At 44.8% G+C, this 27,041-nt stretch overlaps 1 protein-coding gene across 4 annotated transcripts in view; it reads right to left on the bottom strand.

Annotated features, from left to right (window-relative positions):
* LPIN1 (lipin 1) overlaps positions 1 to 27,041 on the bottom strand; it is a 148,943-nt gene that overhangs the window by 9,022 nt on the left and 112,880 nt on the right. For all 4 annotated transcript variants that reach the window (XM_015406339.1, XM_015406340.1, XM_015406341.1 and 1 more), the window contains 12 exons: positions 26,071 to 26,200; positions 25,272 to 25,581; positions 20,578 to 20,671; positions 17,015 to 17,205; positions 15,099 to 15,192; positions 14,608 to 14,677; positions 11,113 to 11,205; positions 10,127 to 10,182; positions 6,490 to 6,634; positions 4,754 to 4,902; positions 2,547 to 2,633; positions 1,180 to 1,332 (listed from right to left, as the gene is read on the bottom strand). In XM_015406339.1, the coding sequence (XP_015261825.1) occupies positions 1,180 to 1,332; positions 2,547 to 2,633; positions 4,754 to 4,902; positions 6,490 to 6,634; positions 10,127 to 10,182; positions 11,113 to 11,205; positions 14,608 to 14,677; positions 15,099 to 15,192; positions 17,015 to 17,205; positions 20,578 to 20,671; positions 25,272 to 25,581; positions 26,071 to 26,200 (1,572 nt within the window). The remainder of the gene's footprint in view (positions 1 to 1,179; positions 1,333 to 2,546; positions 2,634 to 4,753; positions 4,903 to 6,489; positions 6,635 to 10,126; positions 10,183 to 11,112; positions 11,206 to 14,607; positions 14,678 to 15,098; positions 15,193 to 17,014; positions 17,206 to 20,577; positions 20,672 to 25,271; positions 25,582 to 26,070; positions 26,201 to 27,041) is intronic.

Here is a 27,041-nt window from a genome sequence, read left to right as displayed (position 1 = left end):
TGCCCTTTATAGGTGCCCCCAAACTGCTGCCCATGGTCATTCTGTCTAACTGTGGGGCAGTGATGAGCAAGTGTTTGAACCGCATGGATCCTAGTAAGTAGCTTATTCCATAGTCTGGAAAGGGGAGGGTGGTGACAGAAAATGCCTGCTCATAAGTAGCACCAGCCTGATGGTAAGCAGAACTAGCTGCAAATGATCGCAAGCAGATCTCAGTGAAGTAGAAGGAATATGGTGTGAGAGAATGTGTTCCCTCTGGTATCTCATGTCAGTGCTGTAAAGGACTTCAAAGGTAACCCTCAGCAACTTGGGTTTAACTCAGAAGCAACTTGGCAAGCAGCAGGGCTCACTTTGAATTGATAGGTCCTTTTCAGCCAGCACCAGAAAGTAGTCTAGCAGCTGTGTTGTGAACCAACGGTAGCTTCTGCACTGCCTGCAAGGGCAGCCCCAGGTATAGTTCATTAAGGAATGCAAACAAGAATTCTCCCTTGGCCTCAGCCAGAGAAGGGAGAGGAGTCCAGGTTTCGTGTGGTCATTGTTTCCCCTTCTGCCCTTCCAAACCAGTACCAGTAGTGCTGGCCTGGAAGTCCTCCTCAGCTATCAACTATGAGGGTCTATATACTCTAATACTCCACCCCCACCTCCACCCCACACACTACTAGAAATGAGGCTGTCTAGCCTAACTCTGCCTGTGTTGCCCTGGCAGCCAGCCCTATTTGCCAGATAGCCACAATGTCTTCTCTCAGGGTTAAGGTGATTCCCTGGGCTGTTGCTGTCACCACCAACCAGCCGTTTGCTACCAGAGCCCTTCTACATGGCTGCCCATCTGACAAGACTCAGGCCACACTGCCCTCCCACTGAGCCAGCTGGGCTGAGACCCCCCACTCCAGTGAATGACGGTGCCCCTTCCTACATGGAGAAGTGCAGAGCAGCCTCCCAGTCTACTAGTGAACCAATTACCTGGGATGCCAGTGGACCCCAGACAAAGTGTATCATGTCTTCAGGAAGATAACTCAGAGTTATCTTGTAGTAAAGATATATAAGCTCTACAGTGGAAAACCCGAAAATATTTTGGACTCGTCATTAAAAAGAGAGAGAAAGAGAGTGCAAGAAGAAGACCATCACCTTTGGTTTCCCGTTGCCTTTCTGAGAATATTTTATAGGCGACAACATTTGACATACCTGTGGAAAGCTGAGAACAAGCTGCTGGGACTCAGTAACACAGGGCCTTGAGGTAGTACCGTTCCCCGCTCGTTGACCCAGTGCAAATATCCTCGGGTCATATCTGCCATCCCTATGGCACGGGCTGAGCAGTACAGGAACTTGTACCCATTTCTGTTTTAGACAGAGAAGACTTTGTCATCCTCATCACAAACGTGTCGAAAGCTTTTTCATACTAAAACTGCACAGTAAGACCACATAATAAAACTCTTAAGCTGCGCACTAATACAGCCTTTTGATACTTACCATGGACCAGATCCTCCGAACCACAAGTCCCCCCCCAGTAGCCCCCTGAGACAGCTGAAAAGCTGATGCTTAGATGTACTGGGGAGGGGGAACAAGGCAAAACTGGCCCCCTCCACTTTCTGCCAGTGTCACTTCCCCTGATGCAAGAAGATCTGCTGGGGGCAAGAGGAAGAGAGGCGACTGCTCCCACTTCACCCTCCTCACTGCAGTCCCTGTGCCACGTGGCACTCTGCCCACATGGCTCTTGTGACTCCTCCTAGCATCAGTTTTCTGGAGGTCTCAGGAGCTGCTGAGGGAAGGGGGAGACAAGGAAGAGCCTGGGCTGTGAGCACGCTCTGTCTGTGGTTCACAGGACCCAGCTCCACATATCAGATGACCCACCGGTGTTACAGATGATGGGGTATTGCTTTCTACTGTAGGAATGTCCCTAATACTATGGCTGCGATAGTGACAAATGATTTTATAAGTCGCTTTGTGTCCCCATTGGGGTAGGGGAAAGTGGAGTATAAAGGAAGGGTTTCCATCCATGGATGGATGTACAGGTGCACAGTGCAGCCATTCATGCATAATTGTGCATGTGATGTTAGCACAGGAAACGGGGCCTGGCCTGTCATTAGGCAGGGTGACACAGTTGCCTTAGGCACCAGATTTTAAGTTGTTATTAAATGGTCAATGGATATATATGTATATATTTGCCACTATGAGAGACTGCATGTTTCAGCTGAGAAACTGAAACAGCTGCTAGTAGGGGAAGGGGAAGAGACGGTGGGCTCCCTGTCAACATCTGGGCACCATTCAACGGAGTAATTGCCTGTGGAACCCACTTGGTCCCTCCTGCAAGTGTCTACAGCTGAATTTAAAAACAAAACAAGCTCCTGCATTACATCTCTCAAAAAACATTCTAAATATTCTTAGCCTGGTTTGAGGCACTGATGCCGATGTCAAACAGTGTTGTGATGGATAAAACCAATAAAAATAATTAACGGAAAGAAAAGAAAAAACACAGTGCTGTGCACTGGCCCTTGCAGTCAGAGCAAGCAGGATGGTTTGAATGTTCGCAACGAATTTACTAATGTACTCACTGGCTGACTTTATGGTACAATTTGGCAATGCCTTGATGCGTCCAGTCTTTGCCAAGCGTGGGCAAAATATGGCCTAAAGTATCCGACCTGAAAAACAGACCACAGCAAAAAAACAAATGGGGATCGTAAGAATTAAACCAGCAAGTCATAATACACCAAACAATATTTCATGTGTGTTGTCAAAGGCTTTCACGGCCAGAGTTCATTAGCTGCTGTAGATTTTCCGGGTTGTATGGCCGTGGTCTTGGCAGTGGACCTACAATGCCAAGACCACGGCCATATAACCCGGAAAATCTACAGCAGCTAATATTTTATGTGCTTTTCTTTTACCATCAAAGTCCCACCCACTGTCTTCCCGTTCCCTTTCTAAAAGTTCTCTTTACTTTACATAGTGTTAGATCTGCAAGCTTGATCCTATAGTTATTCTACAGGAAACCTGTACTCAGTGTGGCACATAACAATTCAAAAACATAGTAACACGATGAAAAAGCACAAGACTTTAAACAATAAAAACACACTCACTGAATCAGAGGATGCAGAAGAGAAAAATAAGGGCTTTCTGTGCTATGGAGTTCCTGGGAATAGTTATCTGGCCTTACAACCAAGGCGCCCTCTAAGCTGTGGAGTCCTGTGAGCAAAAATTCTACTTGGTGAGCTCCTGGCATTAAAGTTGTGAGTGAGCAATTTGGCTGCTGCATGAATTAGTTTGCTCTGGAGCCCTCCTTCCTAAGCGAAGACAAAAAACTGTGAGCCGGAGGCTAAAAAACTGTGAGCTAGCTCACACTAACTCAGCTTAGAAGGAACACTGCTTACAACAGTGTGCAGCCTGTACTGTGACCACCCTCTATGACTTCTGCAATTCAAGATGTACAAGAATGCATGGAGGGACTTGGTGCCATCCTTTCCTGAGGGAACAGCTTTTGTATGGTACAAGTATAACATGATGGGAGCAGGCCCTTCCCCATAATACTCCAAAGTATACCCTGTCTCATGATACTAGAACCTCGGGGGGGGGGGGGGCACAAGCTAAGCAATTGCTGAGACTGAAAGGGAAAAAGATCTTGGGGTCGAGGTGGATAGCTCAATGAAAGTGTCAACCCAGTGTGCCGCAGCAGTGAAAAAGGCAAACTCTGCGTTAGGGACTACTAGGAAAGGGATTGAAAATAAAACAGACGATATTATAATGCCCCTGTATAGATCTATGCTGCGGCCCCCTCTGAAATACTGTGTACAGTTCTGGTCACCGTATCTTTAAAAAGACATTGAGATCTGGAAAAGTACAAAGGAGGGTGACCAAAATGATTAGGGGGTTGGAACACCTTCCCTATGAGGGAAGTCTAAAGAGACTGGGACTCTTCAGTTTAGAAAAGAGATGACTTAGGGGGGACATGACAGAGGTTTATAAAATTACGCATGGGTGGAGAGAGTTGACAGAAAATTTTCTCCCTCTCCATCAAGTTGGAACTGTGTTTTAATCAGTATCCACACTATACATTACTACACCACACTGGTTCCATACTGCACTCTGGACTGATTTCCTTGGACCAAGATTAGGATAGTACACAACTGAACTACCATTCAGAACACGTGTACCTGACTTTGGTAGACGGTGATTTTAAATGAGGCCTCCTAAGCGTATCTCTGCCTAAAGGCATGGATATTGACTAAAAAGCAATTCTACCTTAGTCCTATATTGATTAATTATTGTAATATTTCTCCAATGTCTGGAGCCCCTGTGTAATTGCTATGCTTGACCACTGAAGAAGGCCATGAGGCCGAAACACGTTTGATCAGGGTCACATAAGGTCTTTGTTTGAGAGTACTGCATGATTTAAATGTATTGAGACTATATTAGGGCCTGTGAATTGTTTTTTAAATATCTTGTAATAAATACTTGTATGTTTGTATAAGATGTATACTTGTATTCATTTATTTAAATACTGGGCCCTTTAATTTGGATTCGTTTAACCTTTTAGGTTCTTAATTCATCCTTTTGGGTTAAGGTTTTTCTTCCCCTCTTTTTATTCTTCTACAGGAAACCTATACTCATGGCAACGTATTAATTAATAATACCGAGTTGCCCCACTGTAGCTACGAGCCTGGCAATAAGTCCTTCCGATAGTGTGTGCCTTTCACCATTTTGCACACTTCAACTCTGTGGGCTTCATCAGCAAAAACATAGTTCCCTGAAGACAACTGTGTCTTACCTAGTGATTGTACCATCAATGTCAGAAATAATGATCTTGTCGTCCCAGTTCCATAAGTAGATGGTGCCTTCACAGCGACATGTTCCCTGATATTGTGTTGTGACGCTAAAAATCACATCATTGGGACCATTCTTAAGGTTTAGACTTTTCTGTCAAACATAAAACAAACCCAGAGTTCAAAGCTACAACTGGGACAAACCAGACAGTTCAGAATAATGTTAAAGCTGAATCCTTAAAGGGCACACAGTAAATTGCTTTACTCACACATGTCTATCCTCTCTCTGCCATCTGAACAAAGAAAGCAGCATTTGACCTGAAGGTCACCTTACCCCCTCCCCCCTTCTTAGTTGATGTATAACCCAATGAAAGTAATAAGGAACTCTACTTTATAATCAATGGTCTGGAATGTACAAGTCAGCAGAAAAAATAAAGCAACTCACCTCAACAACAGAAACTTATTATTGACTATCCCCTGACAGTGTATTGACAGACGCCTTAAAATAAATACACTTTCCTGTGTTTTTAACCTTTGTGCTCCAATATCACACAATTGCTTCTCAGCACAAGGCAACATGCACAAAGACTCCTTTGCCCTTTGCAACCAATGAATGCTTATATTCACTGAGCGACTTCACATCAATAAATAAATTCCACGTTTATTGATTTATTGCCTTAAAGCAGGCATCTTTCTTTAAGAAACAGAAAACAACTTTTCAGTCATGAATGCCACCCACATTTCATAATCTCCACTGATGATTGCAAATCATGCTAATTTCCTCTCCCCTGAACAAAGACATCATTATATTAGACATTGTCAACTTAAGGAAGTGACATTAGAGAGGCAGGTCTCTACAAACAAGGAAGTCTAGCTGATGTGTGATTAAGATAGCCCTAATATCTAAGAGCCAGGGTGCTGCAGTGGTTACGGTGTCAGACTCAGATATGGGCAATCCAGTTTCAAATCGTCACTCGTTCATGGAACCTCGACAGGTGGCCTTATGCCAGTAATACTCTCTCAGGCTATTTCACTGGGTGGTTGTTGTAAACATAAAACATAGGAGGGATTTTGTAAGCTACCTGGAGTCCCTACTGGGGTGAAAAGCAGGGTAAGGTAAAGGTAAAGGTTCCCTTGCTCGAAAGCCAGTCGAATCCGACTCTAGGGTTGCGGTCCTCATCTCCATTTCAAAGCCGAAGAGCCAGCGCTGTCCGAAGACATTTCCGTGGCCATGTGGCCGGCATGACTAAACACCAAGGTGCACAGAACGCTGTTACCTTCCCACTGAAGTGGTACCTATTGATCTACTTGCAATTTCTTGCTTTTGAACTGCTAGGTTGGCAGGAGCTGGAACTAGAGACGGGAACTCACTCTGTCATGCGGCACACTCGGGGCTCGAACTGCTGAACTACCGACCTTCCACAGCCTGCAGTTCAGCGTCTTAACCTCTTGAGCCACCACAGCTCCTCTGAAAACCAGGGTAAAGCTATCCAAATAAACAAACAAAACTGGTTCATTGGAAAAACAAGACTGTATAGATCTGAGTGTAAAAGTGGAGAAACTAGACCTATGGCTATAACTTCTACTTGTGACCCTGGAACACTACTTGCCGTCAAGGCAGAAAATACCAGGCGACATGTACAATGCATGGCTCCTTATAACACGACAGTGGAGGTCTATAATTTGGTTCAGAAGACCAAATTATTGTCTCCTGAGGACCGAGGTTATGAAAATAACTCACAAGCTGTTCTGAAGTGAGTCGAAGGGTCTTTTTGTAACCTACTGCAGGCAACAGTGAGAGGTGACCCGAGCTTGGGGATAATGATCCAATGGATTGCTTTGCAGCTCTGAGTTCTTCATCACTTGAGGACGACTCATCTTTGATTCTGCAGTGGCACAGACACACACATACATAAGACAATATCATTAGCGAATGTAGTCACCTCTGAAATCTATTAGGCCAGAACAAAAGAATGCATGGCTGGATTTAAGCACAGCCTCTGTAAGGAAAACAGGTTCATTGTTGTTATTGTTTGAACTGTGCTTTTTGATTATTCATAACCTCATTTTTCTAGATCTTTGGCTTTGGAATACACTGATTACAATCTTCATGTAAAAACAGAAATAGTGCTATACCATAATGCCACAACTCCTGTGAAAATGCATACGTAACTATGGAAGATGTTCAATCTTGGGTGAATTGTGTTTTTTTAAAAACGTGTCCAATGCAATAAGGTTATAAACAATTAGGAAATACTACTAGAGTACACCTCTCCAAGTCATCAGTTATTTTCCCCCTGGAACTGTTCTTAAACTAGCACAATCCTAAACAGAGTTACAGTTTTCTGAGTTCTCTAAAGTCAATTTAGTTAATTGACCAGTTCAGTTACAATGCTGCTAACTTAGCTGCTGTACACAATACTCATTTAAATGTGAATTTGACAAACGTTTGAATCTGGTCAAAGGAGAAACCTGACTTTTGGCACAAACATTTGTTAGTGCCAACGAGGGCTCTTAACAGCTCAGCGCTACAACCTGCTTACTTGACAAAATACTTTTGCAAATGCAACATTTCAGCACCAGTATAGCTGAAACGGGTTGTTCTGTCAGCACACATTCTGAGGGCTTAGATATATATCAAACCACTTTCCAGAGCTGACCTGGAGGATTCCCCGTAACTTTATTTTAAACTATGGTTTTCAGGGGTTTTGTTGTTTTTAATCCTTCCTAAATGTTGCTCATGATGGTGTCAATGTGAATACAACCTTCCACCTTGCAGTATACCACCTTATGCAGTATACATGCCCTACCTCCAGACATCCTTTCTATCATGCAAATGGCCATTTTCATAGAATCATAGAATCACATTGTTGGAAGGGGCCATACAGGCCATCTAGTCCAACCCTCTGCTCAATACAGGATTAGCCTAGAGCATCCCTGGTTTTGCTGGTTTTCAATGTCTGTTATGCTGATCCCCAGTCAACGTTAGATAGCTTGGTTATCTACTCACATAGCAACACAACTCATGATGGGGCTAGTATATTTTCAAACTACACTGAATTTCTCATGACCATTTAGCTCTTTTATAGAGAGTAACTCCAGTAAGTTTCCATAGGCTGAACATGGACATGGAGCATACAGGTTACGCTGATCTCACTGATTGCTGCACAGCCCACATCTATCACTACAAGAAGGATGTTATCACCACCGCAGTTGCAATTAAACCTCTGTCACATCCTCAGGCTGACAGAGAGACATTCAAAATAGTCAACCTGCAGTTTTGACCTTTACAAGGATTTGGCACCCATTGCAAAAGCAACTGACTTTCAGTCACATCCTCCAACACCACAGGATGGCAACTGTTGGTCTTCTCCCAAGATGGCCACTTGGGAATACACCCAAATTGGCTTCTTGGCTAAATCAAATCTATGACTTTGTTAAACTATATAGCTCTCCTTTCATTTGTTTTAAAGCACTGAAACTGGATGTGCATGAAGGTATACAGGTTTCACAGTTTTCTTTCTGAAATCTGAGAAAGCATTTCTCAAGATTTTGAAATTGTAGGATACGTTTCCTTTTCTTTTTGTTATATGAACATCGGTGCAATGTAGTGGTTAGAGTTTTGAACCAGGATCTAGGAGACTCAGGTTCGACTCTTAGCTCTGCTTGCTCGGTGACCTTGGCCCTGTCACACACTCTCAGCCTAACCTGCCTCACATGGTTGTGAGGATAAAATGGAGAACAACATAAGATGATTTGGGGCCCCACTGGGGGAACAGACAGGGTACAGATGAAGTAAATAAAACAGTGTGTTTGTTTTGCTATATAAGGTTGCCTCCATGCTTGAGAGGAGACAGATGGAGTGCCATGGTAGGGTCTCAGTTAATTACTCTCAGCATTCCACAATTAAGAAGGGCACATCTGCCCATCAGTCTCAGATTTCGATATATTTATTTCCTCCACAACGTTTTCCCCTCTGGAATTAAACCCAGATAAATGGTGACCATATAAACCAATCTTGTTATTCCTGTGTGGTCCTTGCATCTGTTAAACATCTTCATTATGTTGTATGCTAATTTGCTGCTCACCCTCTACCTCTGTGTATGGACTGGCAACTTCCATTTCAGCGTGTCTGAAGACGTGTGTGTGCACATGAAAGGTTATACCTTGAATAAAACTTTGTTGGTCTTGAAGGTGCCACTGGGCTCAAACCTTGTTGTTTTGCTATACAGTTTACATTCACAATCCCTAGTAGATTAGATGTATGAACCCATTTGTGGATTGTTCAGTTCTTTTTTTAGGAAATACTACAGAATATGACAAGAGGGAAGGGGAATATCTTTCCATGGGAAACATTTCTTCATTGGCAATATCATTTAAAATCTCCTCCTTTTACACTGTATTAATCTAGCCATACCCCCATCACAATATTCCATTTACAATAATAATTTTCAGCAAAAGACAAAAAAAAATCTCAGGACATATTTCTTACTTCAGTTAACAGGGAATGCTTAATATTCTTACTTTCAGGTCTGTTAAGAGATTTCAAACTTCCTAAGCAGCAATAACCAATACTGCTGTGCTTCCAAGCACAAACACCATTATTTTCAAGTGGTGCGTGTTCAGATGGTAAGAATAACTCCACTGGGCCATAACAACATCAAGGTCTAATCCTTAAAACTGTTTACTGTGCAGCAATCTTATATCACAGAGTAGAACTGCCCTGAAAAGAGGATGAATTTGCAGCCCCTACTCTGCAAATTCCAAAACCATGGTAGGAGTTGCTGAGCTGGTTAAACCGGATGACCTTTGAGTCCGGTTGTATGTTTAAAGAATCATCTTTGCATGCTGTCCAATTGTACACATAAATACATACACTTAAAGCTGACCTAAACATGTAGAATCATTGTGAAATGCTGGATTTCAGTGCCCCCTTTCCCAAACAGACAGCCCCCCCCAAAAAAAAAAACAACCACTCATGTCAGGGACAGACGTCCTAACTCAGTCCTTTCTCTGATGTTTCCTATTCAACCATGTAACCATCCAGCAAACTGAAGAGGCACAGTCGAAACAGAGGTCCAGTGTCACATGATTATTCTGAATGTGTAGACCAGCTTTAAGTCATCATTCCTTACACTCACTCATATGCACTCTTTCAGACACTCATGAACACAAAATTGCAGCCACAGTTTTTGTTTATTGTGTTTTTCTTCTTCTTTTATCATGTGCCACCCTCAAATGCCTGTTGGCAGGCAAGAGGACACATCAGTTACTCACAAATACTCAGCTATGAAAATAAAGAGACATTCTTCTCTTACATTGCAGGATTACGACGAGGACAGTGTTAAGGATCCCTGATGCACTGGGTAAATAAATACCTGTCTGCAATGTCCGCAGCTTCTTTCCCACTCTGACCTGGAACTGGCTGTGTTTCCTAGTGAGGAAGAAATGGAATAGATTTTGATAGTGATATGTGAGGTTATGATGGAATTCTCCTAGGACAAAGATAAAGCGGGGAAACTGCAACTAGCTCCTTCTACTTGCAAAGCACTGGCAAGCGCCAACGGCAAAGATCAGTCTTATTGCTGAGCAACTGGTACTGTGTACTGCCCAGCTGACACTGCAACACACTGCTTCGGCGTGGAGCTGTTACCGTTAGTGGCCAATGAAACAACTCTCCTCTATATCATTAAAGGTGGATAGGTTATTACATAGGACACTTATCCATGTTCAGTTCAGTGGCACTTTGCCTTTGGAAGCTAAAGAGGAGACAGCCAGCACCATCCTACATCGCTTGCTAACTTTCCAGAGTGACAGACTGACCACTGCTGGTCACAGAATGCTAGGCTAGGTGGACTCTTGTTTTCAAACAGTGGCCATCAAACCATCTTGAGAAAATATACGTAGGGCTGTGTGCCTGTCATGATTTGGCAAGACTGCAGACTCAGAAATGTCGCACTGGATGCAGAGTTCAATATACAGGGATTCTCAGCTTTCATTATACAATAAAGCAAGTTTCGGGCCAGCACAGCTTGCAAGGGCATACTTGAAAGTATGCAGTAAAGTCAAAATCCAAAAGGTGTACAAATAAGGGTTTCTTGAATTTGTCGACAGGTCTTCAGTGGCTTGCACAGCTGACTCTCCCATGATAAGCAGAAGCAGCAAATGTATGCACAAGTCTGCACTGCTGTGCTAATTATGCAAAAAAGGCACGTTTGCATAATTTATACAGGCAGGAGAATTCAGCTTTTCTTTCCATCTAATTTGGATTGTCTCATAACAGAAGCAGTAATTTGTTTTTAAATTATGGACGGTTTCTACTTTTGGAAGAAAAACGCAGCGGCATCTAGTTTTCCAAACTTACCTCCTTGATAGAGCTATTCCTCCCTCTCCATGAAAACCACCATCTTCCACCTTTTTTGGGCATCTTATCCCTCATTATAGAATCCACAGTGGCCTGTGATAAATGGATGGTAACATAAATAATGGAACTGAACCAAAAAGCACTCCCACTCATGCAAATGGAGCAAAACGAAAGGAAAAAAAACACACATACAATTGAAACTCAGGCAAAGAGAGTCAAAGGAAACGTACTGTCTGCTGACCACATATCTTATCAAAGCAAAACCTAATGGTATCCAGAACTGCACTAAAGAAACTCAAGCAAGAATACTTAGGGGATTGGAAAAGAAAAAGAAAAGAAAAGAAAAAAATGGGAACAAACCAAAAGGGGAAAAAAGGGAAAAAAGAAAGCATAACAAGGCATTAGTATAATGTTTAGGAAAGGTGGGGAGACAGAAGTCGCTACTCCACGGCTACTTAGTAAAAATCATAAGCGATTTGTCAGTAGGGTGGAAAGATGGGCAAGGAGGCAGGCTCTCCTTGCTAAATAATAATGAAACTTTGCAGGATGATTTAGTGTCTCTCAGGCCACTCAGCCAAGGAAAGAGGTTAAATGGTGTAACTGAACCAAAAGCTAGAATGACATTCGAATGCTCATTAAACATTCTTGAGGAAAGAGTAAATTTATTCCTATAACAAATTTGACAATGAATACTCCTAATCAGGGATGGGCGCAAACCTTCCCGTTTCATGAACCGGTCTGTGGTTCATGCTGCGGAGCAGTTTTTGGGTCACCATTTCAGGGTGAGATCACCGCTTGGATGTCACTCGAGCGCTACGCAGCTTGCAAAAGCTTCTGCAAGCTGTGCCACACGTGAATGCATTCCAAGCTTGCAAAAGTAATTTAAAGGGTTCCCTTTAAATGACTTTTGTAAGTCATGGTGTGACTCACAAGTGAACTCAAAAGTTGCCAGCGTGGTCTCTTTAAATGCCTTCTCCAAGCCCCACCACCGGTGCCCGTATGTCCGCCGACACGAACTGCACAAACCTCCTAAAGCTACATGGGAGGGTCATGGCAGTGGGATGGTATGAACCTCGGTTTGCGAACCATGAATCGGGCCCAGTTCATCACAAATTTAGACTCGTGAGCTGGTTCGTGCCCATCCCTACTCCTAATCATAGATGTCCCAATAAAAACAAACACCAGTACACAGTGGTAATGAGTACTCAAACACACCTCAAATACATATGAATCAGTGCTGCCTGCCATTTAGAGATTTATTTATCAAATTTATATCCCACTCCCTCTCCCCTGAATGGGACTCGGGGTGGCTAACAGAATACACCCAATAAAAAACAATACAAAAATACAATAAATAATCCTTAAAACAGAAAGCAATTTAAAATCTGTCCACTCTCAAGCAGGGTAGGATGTGTGGATGGTGAAGACACAGCTGAGGAATACCAGGGACCAAGGGAGGTCCTGCAAGGCACACACCTCTTTGAGCAGCTGGGTCCACAGGACAGGGGCCACTACTGAGCAAGCCCTCGCCCTTATTGACACAAGGCAGAAAGTTCGTGGACTAGGGACCTTCAATAAATGCCGAGGTGAAGATTGGAGAAACAGGGAGGATCACGCTGGGAGAGGCAGTCCCGATGGTATGAAGGTCCCAAGCTGTTTAGGGCTTTAAAGGTAAGTACCAACACTTTGAATTGGCACCAGAAACCAATTGGGAGCCAGTGCAGCTGCTGTAGGATAGGTGCTAAATGGACTGACCAGGATACATTTTTAAGACAGACTGCACAATCCTAAAGGTTTGCTGTCCAAAAGCAAGCCGGTTCCTCTGTGGGCAAAGTCGAGAAAATGCTAATTTGTAGCTCATCAACGCTCATGGGGATTTACCGTGGAATCCTAAACCAAATTACACTCCACTAAATCCATTATTAACTTCAATGAACTGGGAAGGGTGTCACTCTCCTTAGGACTGTATGGTCTATTCATGAAGGAAACAAGGTGGCAGAACTGGAATCAGTTTGGGCATGGCTCCTCTGCACATCTGCCCTCCCTGTGCAGTTTTACAATTGCGGAGGTAAGTTTATATTCTTCTGCACATGCCTTCAATAAAGAGGATTTTCAAGAGAGGGTGCTGGTGTCAGTAGTGTCATAATGATAGTTTAATCAGATTCTCTGAATTCCCAGCTTTCTTTATTAAAAAAAAAAAAAGTAAGGCTCTAGACCAATCCTCCCTCTAAGCTGTGGAGTCTTGTGAGCAAAAGTTAAACTTTGTGAGCTACTGGTATTAAAGTTGTGAGCACGCGATTTGGCTACTGCAACCCCAGTCACACGTAAGGGTTTGGGCCGGGAGAGGGACGGATCGGGGGCGCAGCAAACGGGCGCGATCTCACCGCAACATCTGGGAAGCGGCACGCACCCATCCCCAATCCAGCCCTTCAGGCCAAAAACCCGCTGCAAAAAAGAACCACACCTAGAGGTGGACTTACCAGAAAGGCCGCGGCAAGCGCGGCCGTGGGATCGCCAGCGCGTCCTTCTGCCGGTGCATCCAAGGCTCCTGGCCAAACTGCGCATGCTCACACATGCGCAGTTCGGCAGCCTCCCTCTCTGTTTCGTGGCTTTCTCCCCAGTCTCCCCAGCATCTGATCGTGCCGGGGAGCAAGTGCCGGGGAGCAAGTACGCAGCGGCTCACGGGATCTGTGTGATCCCGCCGCCACGTGCCTATTTTGGTGCGGCTTTCAAAAGCCGCACTTTGCCCGTGCATTTCCCCCCTCGTGTGGCAGGGACTTCTGCACATGCCTTCACTCTGGAGCCATCCTTCCTGAGCTAAGGCAAAAATGTGTGAGCTGGAGGCTAAAAAAACTGTGAGCTATCTCACACTAACTCAGCTTAGAGGGAACACTGCTCTAGACTCTCCCCCTCACATATGCCTTTCTTATATCTCTGCAAGGGTAGGGACTAGAGACTTACTTTTTTAATGAAAGCTGGGAGTTCAGAGAACCTACTCAGCCTATTGTGATGGCACTCCAGTGATATAGCAACATTTTAGCACCTTGTTTAAAAAAAGAAAAAGAAATCGCTCATCTTCACGGTGGGAGGAAGGAGAAGGAGTGGTTTGACCACGGCAGTCCAATCATTGACCGGTGGGCTGGAAGTGGGTGGGACAAGGAAAACCAACAGAAACATTACACATGAGGAAAAAGTGGACTCAAAATCAGCTTCCAGAAAAAGTTCAGGGTAAAAGTGCTCTCGAAAGAACCAGTAAAAAAATGGGGAAACAAAAAAACCCAATAATGTGAAAACTAAAGACGCAAAAACGTGTGGAAATCAGGGGATAAACCAAAGCATTATGGGTCCAGAACCAATGGGGAGAAAATGTGGAAAAACCCACTCACAGTACACCATCACTATCAAGCATACAGCTGCTACCCTTGGCAGGGTTTGTTTGTTTGTTTGTTTGTTTGTAAAATAACTTTCTTAAATGGCTTGCATGGTCAATCTCACCTTTGGCAAAGGCTTCTGGAATGCCTGCATTGCCAACAGTAGGGGAGCTGCTGTCGTCCAGTTGTAGTATCTAGGATATCAGAACAGAGGATAAGCCATTATTAAAATCCACAAAAACCACACAAAAAAAGACGTAGCTATAAATGTTACTCTGGCCAGCAGGTTTACTTCGGTGGCATTTAGTCTGGCCAGCGAGGATAAGCCATTATTAAAATCCACAAAACCCACAAAAACACCTGAAGACATAGCTATAAATGTTAATCCAGCCAGCAGGTTTACTTCAGTGGCATTTAGTCTGGCCAGTAGGTTAAAAGCAATGGCATTTAGTCAAAACCGAAGGCTGGGTCTTAGTGGTAATGCCAAGGTCAAGCCTGGCAGAGGGGGTTTGCGACAACTGCCACTACAGCAATGGCCTCTGAGCCAGCATCAAGTTCACCCAATTGCGGTTTTCAGCAAAATACCTACATTTCTTTATATGGAGAAGTACTTACTTGGTTCCAATCTTCACCACAAGGTTGGGGTCATCGATGATAGCTGGATTGTCCACAAACTGCTGATAGGACACTTCTTGGGCTAAAAACATTTCTGTTTGGAAGACACATAAAACGAAGACAGATGTGAACCTACTGGATGGGCCAAGATAATGCTGAGGGAGATGGCAGAGACATGCCATTCCTTCACTTCAGGAATAGCATGGGACGGTGAACTATGGGGAAAAAATCACGTAAAAGTAATGCAGACTTTACGGCAGGCTCGCGTAACTCATAGGAACCTACACACCATCACCATTCCAAGCAAAATGACTCTCTGAAGCCAAGCACTGCATCTCTTTAGTTGTCTGACTATCTTGTTTTGAACGTTCCAGACAGACAGCTAAGAGGAGAGACTGAGGGCACCCACGGAGGGCTACTAACTATAGCTGGAGAGCTATGTGCATTTTGGAGGAGGGACACCAAGTTGTACAGGCCTGCCTTGTGGACTCAGTCCAGAGGAGATATGGAACTTTCCTACAAGCTATCTCTAGAAACTGGTTCTTTAGTTCAAGTCTTTAATTTTGAAGTTTCACCATCTATGTGAGCGTAACAACCAGTTTCAGGTTTCTGCCAGCTGGAGAACACTCTGATTTTTCTCAAGGTGGAGATGATTATTGCATAAAGACATCAGGACACCTTCTGGCTTCTAACTCCCTCAGTTAACTGAGTGAGTGTGGACAGATTGAGCACAGAGACTTCCACAATCATGAATGTCAACAAAACACAGACCAGCAAAAGTTGGTCAAAACTGAATCTTCTCAGAAAGTAAGTGCACGTATAGACACGCGGTGTTTGTTTAAACCATGGGGAAACATGCTTACTCCATAGTGTACAAATGTGCAATTTCCTGACCAGGGCTGAATTCAGAGGAAGCTAGTTACATCTCTTTGGGGCAAAAACCAGATGCGCATAGCACTGACTGGCTGCTGCTTGCAACGTCACAAACCCACTACCAGCAACCCAGCCACTAATTTTGCAATTGTTTGGTGATTCTTTCTAAAGACATGCAACCTATACGTGCTTTCTGCAGCCACAGAAAATAGGCACCCAATAAAACAATCTACCAACTGCCTCTTATCTAAAAAGCAAAAAAGCTATTTTTAAAGGCAGTACAAATACTGACTGTAAGCAACATCAAACTTTTTCAATTCTGAAGGGGGAAATATAGTGTTCTTAATTCATCGTTTATTCCCAAGAGTCTGCAACCTATGGCTGCAGAGCCAAAGATGGTTCTTTTAAAACAAAAACTGACATATTTAAATTAAGGTATAACAGAGAGGGAGGAAGGTGGCATGGTATAGCCCAATCTCATCAGATCTCAGAAGCTACGCAGGGTCAGTACTTGGAAGGGAGACCACCAAGGAAGAGTCTGCAGAGGAAGGCCACGGCAAACCACCTCTGATTCTCTTTTAGAGATTTGTTACAGAAAGGGAGAGAATAGAGATGAGCAGCTGCTAGTAATACCAGTGCGAACCATGCCTAGACTTATGCCAGTGCACTACAATGATTGTGCCAGGCACTCCTGTGTATATCAGACGAATATCATGCGTATTACGTCTTGCTAGACCACGACCTTGTCACTTCCTAATAAAGGACTCGCAACCAACCGGTCACTCAGCAATAATGTTAAATTATATATACTTTCAGTGATACAGATGAGCTTTCTTGGACTGGCTCCTTGTTTATTTCTTACTCTGAATTTTTATGCAGTTTGGCTCTTTAATTATAAAAAGTTGCTGACCCCTGATTGAACCTTACTTTATGCTCGCAACATTGTGAGCTTCCCCCTGATGCCATACCACAAAACAGCCACAAGAGGTCAGTATGCAGTTTTCTAGACAAGGATCATTGCAATACAAATGTAAATGGCATACCTTTAGAAATTTCTTTGTTGTCGCTAAGACCCCCACAGAGTGAAATGGCAATGGACGGCAAGTCCCGGATCCCGTCGGAGGTGCTCTCCACTCCACTATCTACTCCTGAACTTCCGACTGATTGAGGGGACTGGTTTGCTGAGCGAGGTGCAATTTCGCTTGCGTTCTTGGAGTGGGCAGTGTTTTCACCACTGAGGAGAAGATAATTATGAGATGCTTCCACTACTGTCTGATTCACACCACTCACGGCTTTTGTCAATTTACAAACTAAACTACCAGGTCACTCCTGATCACCTGTAATTAATGAGTTGATCCCTGCTAATTCTCCTAGACCTCTCAGCAGCTTTTGATATCACGGGAGTAGGGGGCACTGCGCTTCCACTCTTACTTGACCAAACAATTCCAGAAAGCGATGCTGGTGAAGGCTGCTCAGCCCCACGTTATTTATGCTATGGGGTCCCGCAGGGTTCCATATTATCCCCTGTGCTATTTAACATCTACATGAAACCACTCGAAGAGGTCATTAGGGCTGCCAAGTGGGGGCGGGTGGCGGGTAAACCCCTGCTTTGGAGGCCCGATTTCTGCCGCCGCGGAATCGGGCCCTGGGGGGGACTCCGCCCCCTGAAGCGCAGCGTGGCTGCGTCACCAGAGGTGACGCAACCACATCGATCACAGTGATCAATGTCGCGCGTCACTTCTGGTGATGTGCTGGCGGCACGCGTGGGCACGACGAGGGACAGCTCCCGGAGCGCGGCAAGGCTCCCCCGCCGGTGAGTAAAATTCACTTGGCAACCCTAGAGGGCGTCCAGGGACTGGGAATGAGGTGCAACCAATATGCAGTGATGCCCAGCTCTGTTTCTTCACAACAGCTAAGCCAGCTGGGTCTGTGGAAGTCCTGAATAGGTACCTGGGAATGGGATAGACGAGGGCCAATAAACTGAAACTCACTCCAGACAAGACTGAGGTGTTGTTGGTCAATGGAAAAGCGGCTGGGTGACTGCAGTTAGCCTGTCCTGAAGGAGGCTGTACTCCCCCTGAAGGAGGGGGTTCATAGCTTGAGGATGCAACTGGATCTTTGCCTGCAGCCGGAGGCTCAGGTCACTTACATGGCATGTAGTGCCTTTTATCAGCACCAGCTGGTTTGCCAGCTATGGCCATTCCTCAAAAAATGTGATCTAGACAAAGTGATCAATGCTCTGATTACATCCCAGTTAGATTACCGTAATGCGCTCTACGTGGGGCTGCCTTTGAAAATGGTTCAGGAAATTTCAACTTGTCCAAAAATGCAGCGGCCAGGCTACTATCATGGGACGGTTGGCTACAGGGCTTGTATCACTCCTGTGCTGAAAGATCTGCATCAGTTACCCGTTTCCGGGCACAATTCAGAGTGCTGGTTCTTAACCTTAAGGCACTGAAATGGCTTTCTGCCAGGGTACATGAAGGAACGTCTCCGCCCATAACTATCCAGCCCACCGGTTAAGATCTGCCTCTCAAGCCCTGCTCCTTGCTCCCTTCCAGACAGGTTGGGTTGCTTATTTACTTGTGCACGTAAGATGAGTTGTGTTCTCTGACGGATTTACTTCTAGGTTTAGAGAAGAAGAAGAAGAGATTGGATTTATACCCCGCCCTTCACTTGGGAGTCCAGAGCGGCTTACACACTCCTTTCCCTTCCCCTCCCCACAACAGACACCCTGTGAGGTGGGTGGGGCTGAGAGAACTCTGACACAAACTGCTCTTTTTCAAGGACAGCTGTCCCGGAGCTTGTGACTGACCCAAGGTCACATCAGCAGGTGCAAGTGGAGGAGTGGGGAATCAAACCCAGTTCTCCCAGATTAGAGTCCGCACACTTAACCACTACACCAAACTGGTTTACCCTGGTGTCTTTAGCATTCCCTTTTATGAGAACTTGGCCACAAACAGCTTCTGAACGTATCTCTGTGGTCGATCTTTGTGGTTCATCCAGTCTGATTAGAATCCTAACAGGGAAATCCTATGCAGATTTACTCCCTTCTAAGCCAACTGACTTCAACTGATTTAACAAGACTGTAACTCTGTTTAGGATTTCACTCCAAGAATCCTGGCTTTCAGCTCCAGGAAGTCAGAGGACCCTCCAGGACGCCATGGGGTGGCGGTCTATAGTAAGAATGGGGGATCAGCTAATATGCCCATCCACTTTGGAAGAGGTTCTTTGCATCCAGTCCTACATTAGGGCTGGGAAAGGCTTGTGTCTGAAAAGCAAAGCCTGAGCTTCACTGCTACTCAATGCTGAAAGTATGAGACTAGAAAACAACTGACCAGATCCAGCGTAAGATACCTCCTTACATGCTAATAGGGTTGCCAAGTCTTCTTACCTTGCCTAGCGGGGGAGCCTCGCTGGGCTCCGGGAGCTTCTTGGCGGTGCGTGCGTGCGCCGCCAGCACATCACAGGAAGTGACGTGCTATGTCGCTCACGTTGAGGGCGTGGCCCAGATCGTTGGAGGGAAAACCATAGAGTTTTCCCTCCGATGATCTGGGCCACGCCCCCAACGTGAGCGACGTGGCTGCGTCACCGGAGGGGGGCGGAGTTCCCCCGGGGCCCGATTCCGCAGCGGCGGAAATCGGACCTCCAAAGCGGGGGTTTCCCTGCCCCCACTTGGCAGCCCTACATGCTAAGCTCAGAACAACCATAGGCATGAAATACAACCGTAAGTACTGTTTCCATTCAAAAAAACTCTTTTAAAAAGCTACATTTTAAAATTTCTCCCAGAAGTCATAATCTTCTTTAAATTTGCAGAGTAGAAACAGAAGCAAGAATAGGATGCCAGGTTAACAGATAATTTAATAGCCACATATGAGAGGGTCTATGGCTCAGCAGTAGAGCATTTGATTTGTATACAGAAGGGCCCAGATTCAATCCCTGGTTTCCACAGTTAAAAGGATCAGGGTAGTAGGTGGACTGAAAGGCCTGAGGCTCTGGCGAGCAGCTGCCAATCAGAGTAGACAATATTGGCCATGACAGACAAATGGTCTGACTCAGTAGAAGGCAGTTTCATGTGTTCATAGGGGCTGGTTCTAAAGGTGCTCTTCCACTCATGAAAGAGTTCTTTCCACAAGTGCATGGATATTTTTGGTTGCAATCCTATGGTTCTGCTGCAACTTGCAACAACTTCACTTCTGCGCACAGTCATTGCATAGGTTATTAATATAAATTTAGTGATCCAGTAAATGGCAACCCAGGGGGCAAACAATGGCGGGACTGCCTGGGTCTCAGCAGAGCTACTATCACAGGATTTGCACCTTCCCATTTTTCTCTATGGGAGTAAATGAGTAACTCTGCTAAATCAGGAGAGTCACATCCATAACCCCACAACTCCATCCCACCCCCACCCCCCAAAAAAACGCCATAGTGCCAGCATTATCTGTCGACTCAGGTCCCCTGCTTTCAAGGGAAAACAGCACAACAATTAAAAAATCTTCAAAATAAAATTGTTCACCTTTAGGAAGCTGCCTTCTGGCATACATGTTTATTGACGCCTGTGGGACCAAGAACATAAATTATAACAGCTAATTGATACAATGCCTACTTTTTAGGAAAATACAGCGCCGCAACCTCCGGATCCATGCCTGTGAGGTCATCTAAATAGACTCCATCTGCACCAAGATGTCGGCTACGCTTATCTGTGAAACACAGAACAAATATTAACAGGAAGCAATTTATCCACACAGAGTCATTTCTTTCACAGGAAGCCAGTGCTTCTCTGCTAGCCTCTGTTTCTGCTGAAGCGTGCACACTCAGGCAAGTGGCGAGTGTCTCCTTCTCAGTATCACCTATGAATCCAGATCTCCAACAAGGACCGTCATGCTGGAGTAAATGCGCACTCGCTCTCTCCTTTCATGCCACAACAGGGTCTAGCAAGAGGGCAATGCCGGAAGGGCCACTAGCCCAGGAAGGCACAAATAATTTAGTTTCAAACAAAATGTAAGGCAAAGCATGGAAGTCAATCAATGGCTACGGGTCTTAACAGCTAAGAATGGTGGAGGAGGAAAGGGCCATCAAGCCACAGCTGACTTATGGCGACCCCCGTAGGGTCTTCAAGGCAAGAGACATTCAGAGGCAGCTGGCCATGGCCTGGTAGTCCTTGGAGGTCTCCCATCCAAATCCTAGTCAGGGCCATCCCTGCTTAGCTCCAAGATCTGACAAGATCTGGCTAGCCTGAGCCATCGGGGCAACAGCTAGGATATAGTACCGTTATATTTCTTGATGCCGGGGTCTAACAGGGAATGGTTCTCAACACTGAGGGGTGGGGCCATGGCTCAGTAATAAATTCCCAGGATCAATCCCCAGCATCTCCAGGTTTTTTTTAAAAAGGGGAAGATCGGGGAGTAGGGAGATGTGAAAGACTTCTACTTGAGGCCCTGGAGAGAAACAGCCAGTCAGAGTAGACAATTAAGGTTGGCAAGTCGATTTTCGCCGGAAGCGGGGGGCTCCCAGCTGCTGTCTGTTGCGCGCGCCGCATGCACGTCACCCGGAAGTGACGTGACAATGCCAGGCACGCTGGGGGTGGGGCCATGGCCATACGAGGGAAAACCATAGAGTTTTCCTTCGGGGAGGAGTTCCCCCCGGGGCCCAATCCGGCGGCAGCGGGGAACGGGCCTCTGGGGCGGGGGTTTCCCCACCCCCCGGGGGGACTTGGGAAGCCTATAGACAATACTGGCCTTGATATTATAATTCAGTACTAGGCAGCTTCATGTGCTGCCTGACTTGTAAGCTTTCCTAAGGGACTTGGCCTGTAGCCTTTAAAAACAGAATGCTGATCGAGGCAAGTTCTGCTCCTATCCAGTGACACGTTTTACTTAAAAATGTGAAATACTCCCATAAAAGGAAATCCAGTGTAGTAACATGTGAACTTCATGCCAACAGCACAGCTGGGGAGCTGGAGATTGTATGGGCTGATCAATCAATCAAATGTATTGTTTAACAGTCAACAACCAGCTCACTCAATCATTTCACATAAAAACATTTGAATAAGAAATGTGGGATAAAACCAACAGTGGCATCCTTAAATTTAAAAATCTGTGACTGTAACATAGAGATAAAATAAGACAGCCATAAAACTTGCGTGTAATTTAGATTTAGAGAAAAGATTAGAAAATCTAATTGCCATGCATTTTACGTTCCTTGTAAACCTGGGCACAAAATCTAGCCACCTGTCTTGTTGTCTGATGGTTCCTGTTAGACAGGCGGTAATAGTTTAATTTTGTTTGATCTGCCAGTAAACCTTTCTAACAGCAGACTAATAGTCTCCATACGGATCACCCTATGGTATACGCAGTTGAAAAATGTATGTTCTAGAGCAGGGGTGTCAAACTCATTTGTAATAAGCACCGGATCTGACATTTATGTCTCATTTATTTGTTGGGCCAGGCCATGTGTGTCATAAAATGTAATGCCAGGTGGCAGAGATATAAACTTGATAAAGGACACAAACACAAAGGTGGGTTTTTTTACTTAAAACATGCTTAAAACATTAGCACTCTTGCAATATTTTGTTTATTTAACAGTGTCTGATAACTGACACCTCTTGCTCTGATTTATTACACCAAATTGCCTGTGCTGTTGCAATCTTGAGTATGCTGTTCAGGTGTGTATCTGTAAGCCGCAAACCTACAATGATGCAGCAGCAGCAGAACCAGAAGAAGAAGCAGAAGACAGCCAGTTCCACTGCGGGCCTGACAGAAGACCTCCGGGGGCCTGATCCGGCTCCCAGGCCGCATGTTTGACACCCCTGTTCTAGAGAATCTATTTCATGGAGGGGACAGGAGCAGAACCTCAGTGAGTAAGGGGTCCCTTTAAACCTCCCTTCCAATACTGCAGATGGCAAGGACATACTTCTGGCTAAAGTGAACGCCCTTCTAGAGTTACTGGATTCGAGAAAATGTAAATAGGCTGCAGGAGCAACTATATATCTGGTATTTGCTGGAGATAAATAGCCAGGAGAACTGAGAATATCCAATTGTCTTTCAGTGTCAGTCACTCTCTGCTTAGTAAGTTATTTTTGCCCAGTCTATACCGAGATCCAGAAGGGCTTGGGGAGAAAAGCTTAATTTCTGGATGGAACTGAAGACCGCTCTATGCCAATTGGACTGAAATTGGTCCTGAAGGATTAAAGGGAACAGACCCCTGGGATTTATTTTTCCGGTTACCCATTTAAAAACTGAGAGGATACGAATTCTAGCCTCTACCGGAAGCATTCCTGTTTCCAGTCTGACCCAAATGTTTGACACACACTTAGGTACTTGTAATAATGCTTTGAGGGATTTAGACTGGACTCTCTCTACTGGGGTACAGGAGGAAGATGGTGGCCCCAGGAATGTTCCATAAGTCAGCTGGGCCAGTGACTTAGCTTTAAACAATCTAAGAGTGGCTGGAACATGGTGCCCCCCCCATGAGACCAATTTGCTTTTTTCTCTCCTGCATCAATGGCACAACTACTATGATCTGATTTTATGTAAGCTACCCTGAGCCAGCCTTGGCTGGGAGGGCAGGGTAGAAATTTAATAAATACATAAATAAATACTATGAACTATATATTAAGCAAACTCCGGAGTATGACGGAAGACAGGAGGGCCTGGTGTGATGTGGTCCATGGGGTCGCGAAGAGTCGGACTTGACTGTGCAACTAAACAACAACAAAGATGAACTATATTGGTGCCAGAAGCTTGCAATACTACGCTCAGATATTTGAAGCTGGAGACTTGTTCCAGCTTGTGCCCCTGAAGTTCCCATTGTCTATTCTTAGAGTTTTTTCCTGAAAGCCAGAACCTTCGTTTTCTGATAATTAATTATAAGATGTTCAGTGTCACAGTAAAGGGATAATTTTTCAGAGCTATGGGCTGATCCATCAGGCCCCATCCATTGGTTCCCTGCTGGAGAGCCTTCTTGCTCAAAACAGGCTGATTACCGGTAGTTATTTTTACATTAAAGCCTTCAGTAAAGGAAACTGATCCCCCCTTTGCTTTCTGTATCACAGAGCTACATAATTATCAGAAGGTTGCTGTTTGGGGACAAGAGGAACTAAAAACTCATAAGAAACTCCCATCAATTTCATGACAGTTACAATTTCTTTCACATAACTTTTTGCGTGGAGCAAAAGAGAACGGAATATAAAAGAGAAAACTGCTGTATCCTTTGAAGGGTGTGAACAAATGAACTTTCATTTTTCAGAGGTAGTTATTCAACAAATGGGGTCAGCACATGACCACATAAACCAAAACAAAATGATAGATGCCTGTGATGTGAAAATCTGCAAGTTCCTGGAAGAGGTCTGCAGACATGATTCTGTGAAGCGTCTTCACTTCCCTTTTGAGATTCAGGCTGTAGTCACACACACTAAATATTCCACTTTCAATCTACTTTCAGTGCACTTGCCAACTGGATTTTGCCAGTTCCCACAGTAAAATCCATCTGAAAGTGGATTGAAACGGGATTATTTAGTGTGTGTGACCACAGCCTCAGACCAACTACCCTTTTACCTCAGAACTATCCAGCATCTACTGGGAGGGACAGATGCTGTGTGTGTGTGTGTGATCGCATGCACATACGCAAATCTATTACCACAGCCTTCAACTTAAGCTGCTGAGTCACACAATACTATCACAGGTCATTTCTATATTCCTGATTAATTTTACCTCAAGATAAATTGAAAGTCAATACAGACAAAACAGCTGAACGGTTTTGAAGGTAGTGAAGGATTTTGATAAGACTAGAGACATTTCTCACAGGGAAATGTGTGTTGCCTATCTTGAAGGCCATCAAATATCACCCAGAGCACAATCTGAGGATACTGTGGAGAGTCCTGCTTGGACAAAACATTCAGAAAAATGACAAGAGAAACTACAGATATTTTGCTTGTGAAATTTCTGAGGCAGTTTTGTGTTTTCCCTAGTTGCAACTGCCTGTCCAGTTGGCCACTTTGGCAATATATGACAAAGCCCAGGCAGGGCAGCTTCCCCCCAGCAATCCCTTTCATTTAGCTCGACTCCCTTAACTTTGCAATTTTGGATCAGGCTAATTAAAGACATTTCTGCCTCCTTGTTCCTCAGTGAAAGGCCTCTCTCTGAAAATGGGACCCCCGTTCCACAATTGTTTACACACAAGAAAAACTGATTTCTTCAGGATCTCTGGAAACAGTCCAATTAGTTAATCTTCATTACATGAAGACAAAAAGACAAACAGCTTAACTCGCAAGAGCTGCAGAGAACAAAGTAACCTCTGTACCTTTTTTTCTAGAGGGAGAATCCGTTTTGCTCAATGGCTGCGTAGAGCAAGTTGCAGCCTGCTTTTTTTCTTCATTGTCAGGGAGTGGAGGTGCAGCTGCCCCTAAAGCATCTATATCTGGCTCATTTATCTCAGCTACTGTTGCCCGCAACTCCGTGTCATCCAGAGTAACAGCATCGGTCTCTCCAAGTAAGGGAGACAAGCTACTAAATTCCTCTGCAGCGTTGCTCTGAATCACTCGAAAGTGGGTGTTTTCAGAAAGATTCACATTCACTGGGCTGGGTTCTTTGGGTTTGAGAAGAACAGCGGACTACAGAAGAAAAAGAAAAGATGCCAGTTAAAAAAAAAAAGATTCCCTGAAGGAAAAGAAAAAAGAAATAATGATTGGTGAGAAGCAGTTTTTCATGATATGCTTGCTACTCAAGTCAATTAGGAACATTTCACACATTAAAACTAGCCCACTGAGGGCTGAATCAGATGAGACACTGCAAGTTCCAGACTACTCAGAATGTGTTTTTTTTCATCTCATTCAGTTATACGGTACAGTAGGCTCCATTTTGAATTGGAACTGTGCAAGGTGTTAGGCCTTCTCCCACACAATTGGACTGATCTAAAACCTCCTGGGGAGCCACTATTTACCCCAGTGAGGAAATATACAGAACTTAAAATCATTAAGGATCCAACTAGGAACTTAACAACTCTCTGTCACCTAACCACCCTTAAAACTGAGGCAAAAAAATTAAAGATATTTTATCCTAACCATTTGGAGATAATTGGATTTCTTTTTCCTTTGCTATACCTTTGTGGCTTGAGGTAGTTCTCCCCAGTCCCAATGCATCTGAGGGTTATTTTTCTGAATACCTCTTTCCAATGGCTTACTGACTAATTCAGAATCACTTTTAGGAGTAGGAGGCCGTGAATCTTGCCGACTGTAAAAACAGAAGGAGTAGAGGAGAGATAGAAAAAAAGCATACATTTAAATAGAAATATTTTATAATTTCATTCTGATGTATTGTTCAAACTAATGTACACTGAATGCACCAGGTACCCTTCGCAGCTCTGCAGGCCCTACCCTGGTCCAAAATAGACAATCAAACCAGGAAGTTTAGATAACGCTGCAGCAGATGACAAGCATCATGGATCTCTACTGCACAGTATTTCAGGTGCCCACATTCTGATAATCCCTCACACACACACCCCTACACACACACACCCAACCCCTGAAATTATTAATTTCGTCTCAATATCTTATCTTGTGTAAGGTCCATATTATACCCATAGATATGCGTGCTGGATTGTCATTAGAACCAAGTGGAGCACAATAAGCAAGACAATAGTCGGTCTCTATGTACATCAGCAGATAGTCTATCTATATATCTAATTCTGAAGTCGCCCCCTGGTGTGCGGATACCTAAATCCGCGCACCGGGGGGACCTGGAGGGGAGGGAGAGTTTTGTGCACACGTGGGGCAGTCCCCAGGTGTGCACAAAAATCTTAAAACTTTAAAAAACTTCGGGGGGATACTTAAATCCCCCCAAAAGTCACAGAGCGTCCCCTGCGCGTGCGTAGGGAACACTCTGCGACCTCCCTCGCTGCCGCCGCCGCTCAGGGGGGAGAGAGCAGCGAGGCCGAGCAGCAAGCAGCGAGGCCGAGAGGCAAGCAGCGAGGCCGAGCGGCAAGCAGCAAGGCCGAGCGGCAAGCCACTCGGGCCTCGCTTCGGAGGGGGGAGAAGGCAAGGGGGGGGAATCGAGGGGGGGGGGAGGAGACAGG

This window comes from Gekko japonicus, unplaced genomic scaffold (assembly GCF_001447785.1).
Source record: "Gekko japonicus isolate JY-2015 unplaced genomic scaffold, Gekko_japonicus_V1.1 scaffold2214, whole genome shotgun sequence".
NCBI lineage: Eukaryota > Metazoa > Chordata > Lepidosauria > Squamata > Gekkonidae > Gekko > Gekko japonicus.
The sequence above is the reverse complement of the archived record's forward strand: the minus strand, read 5'-3'. Positions and strand labels throughout refer to the sequence as shown.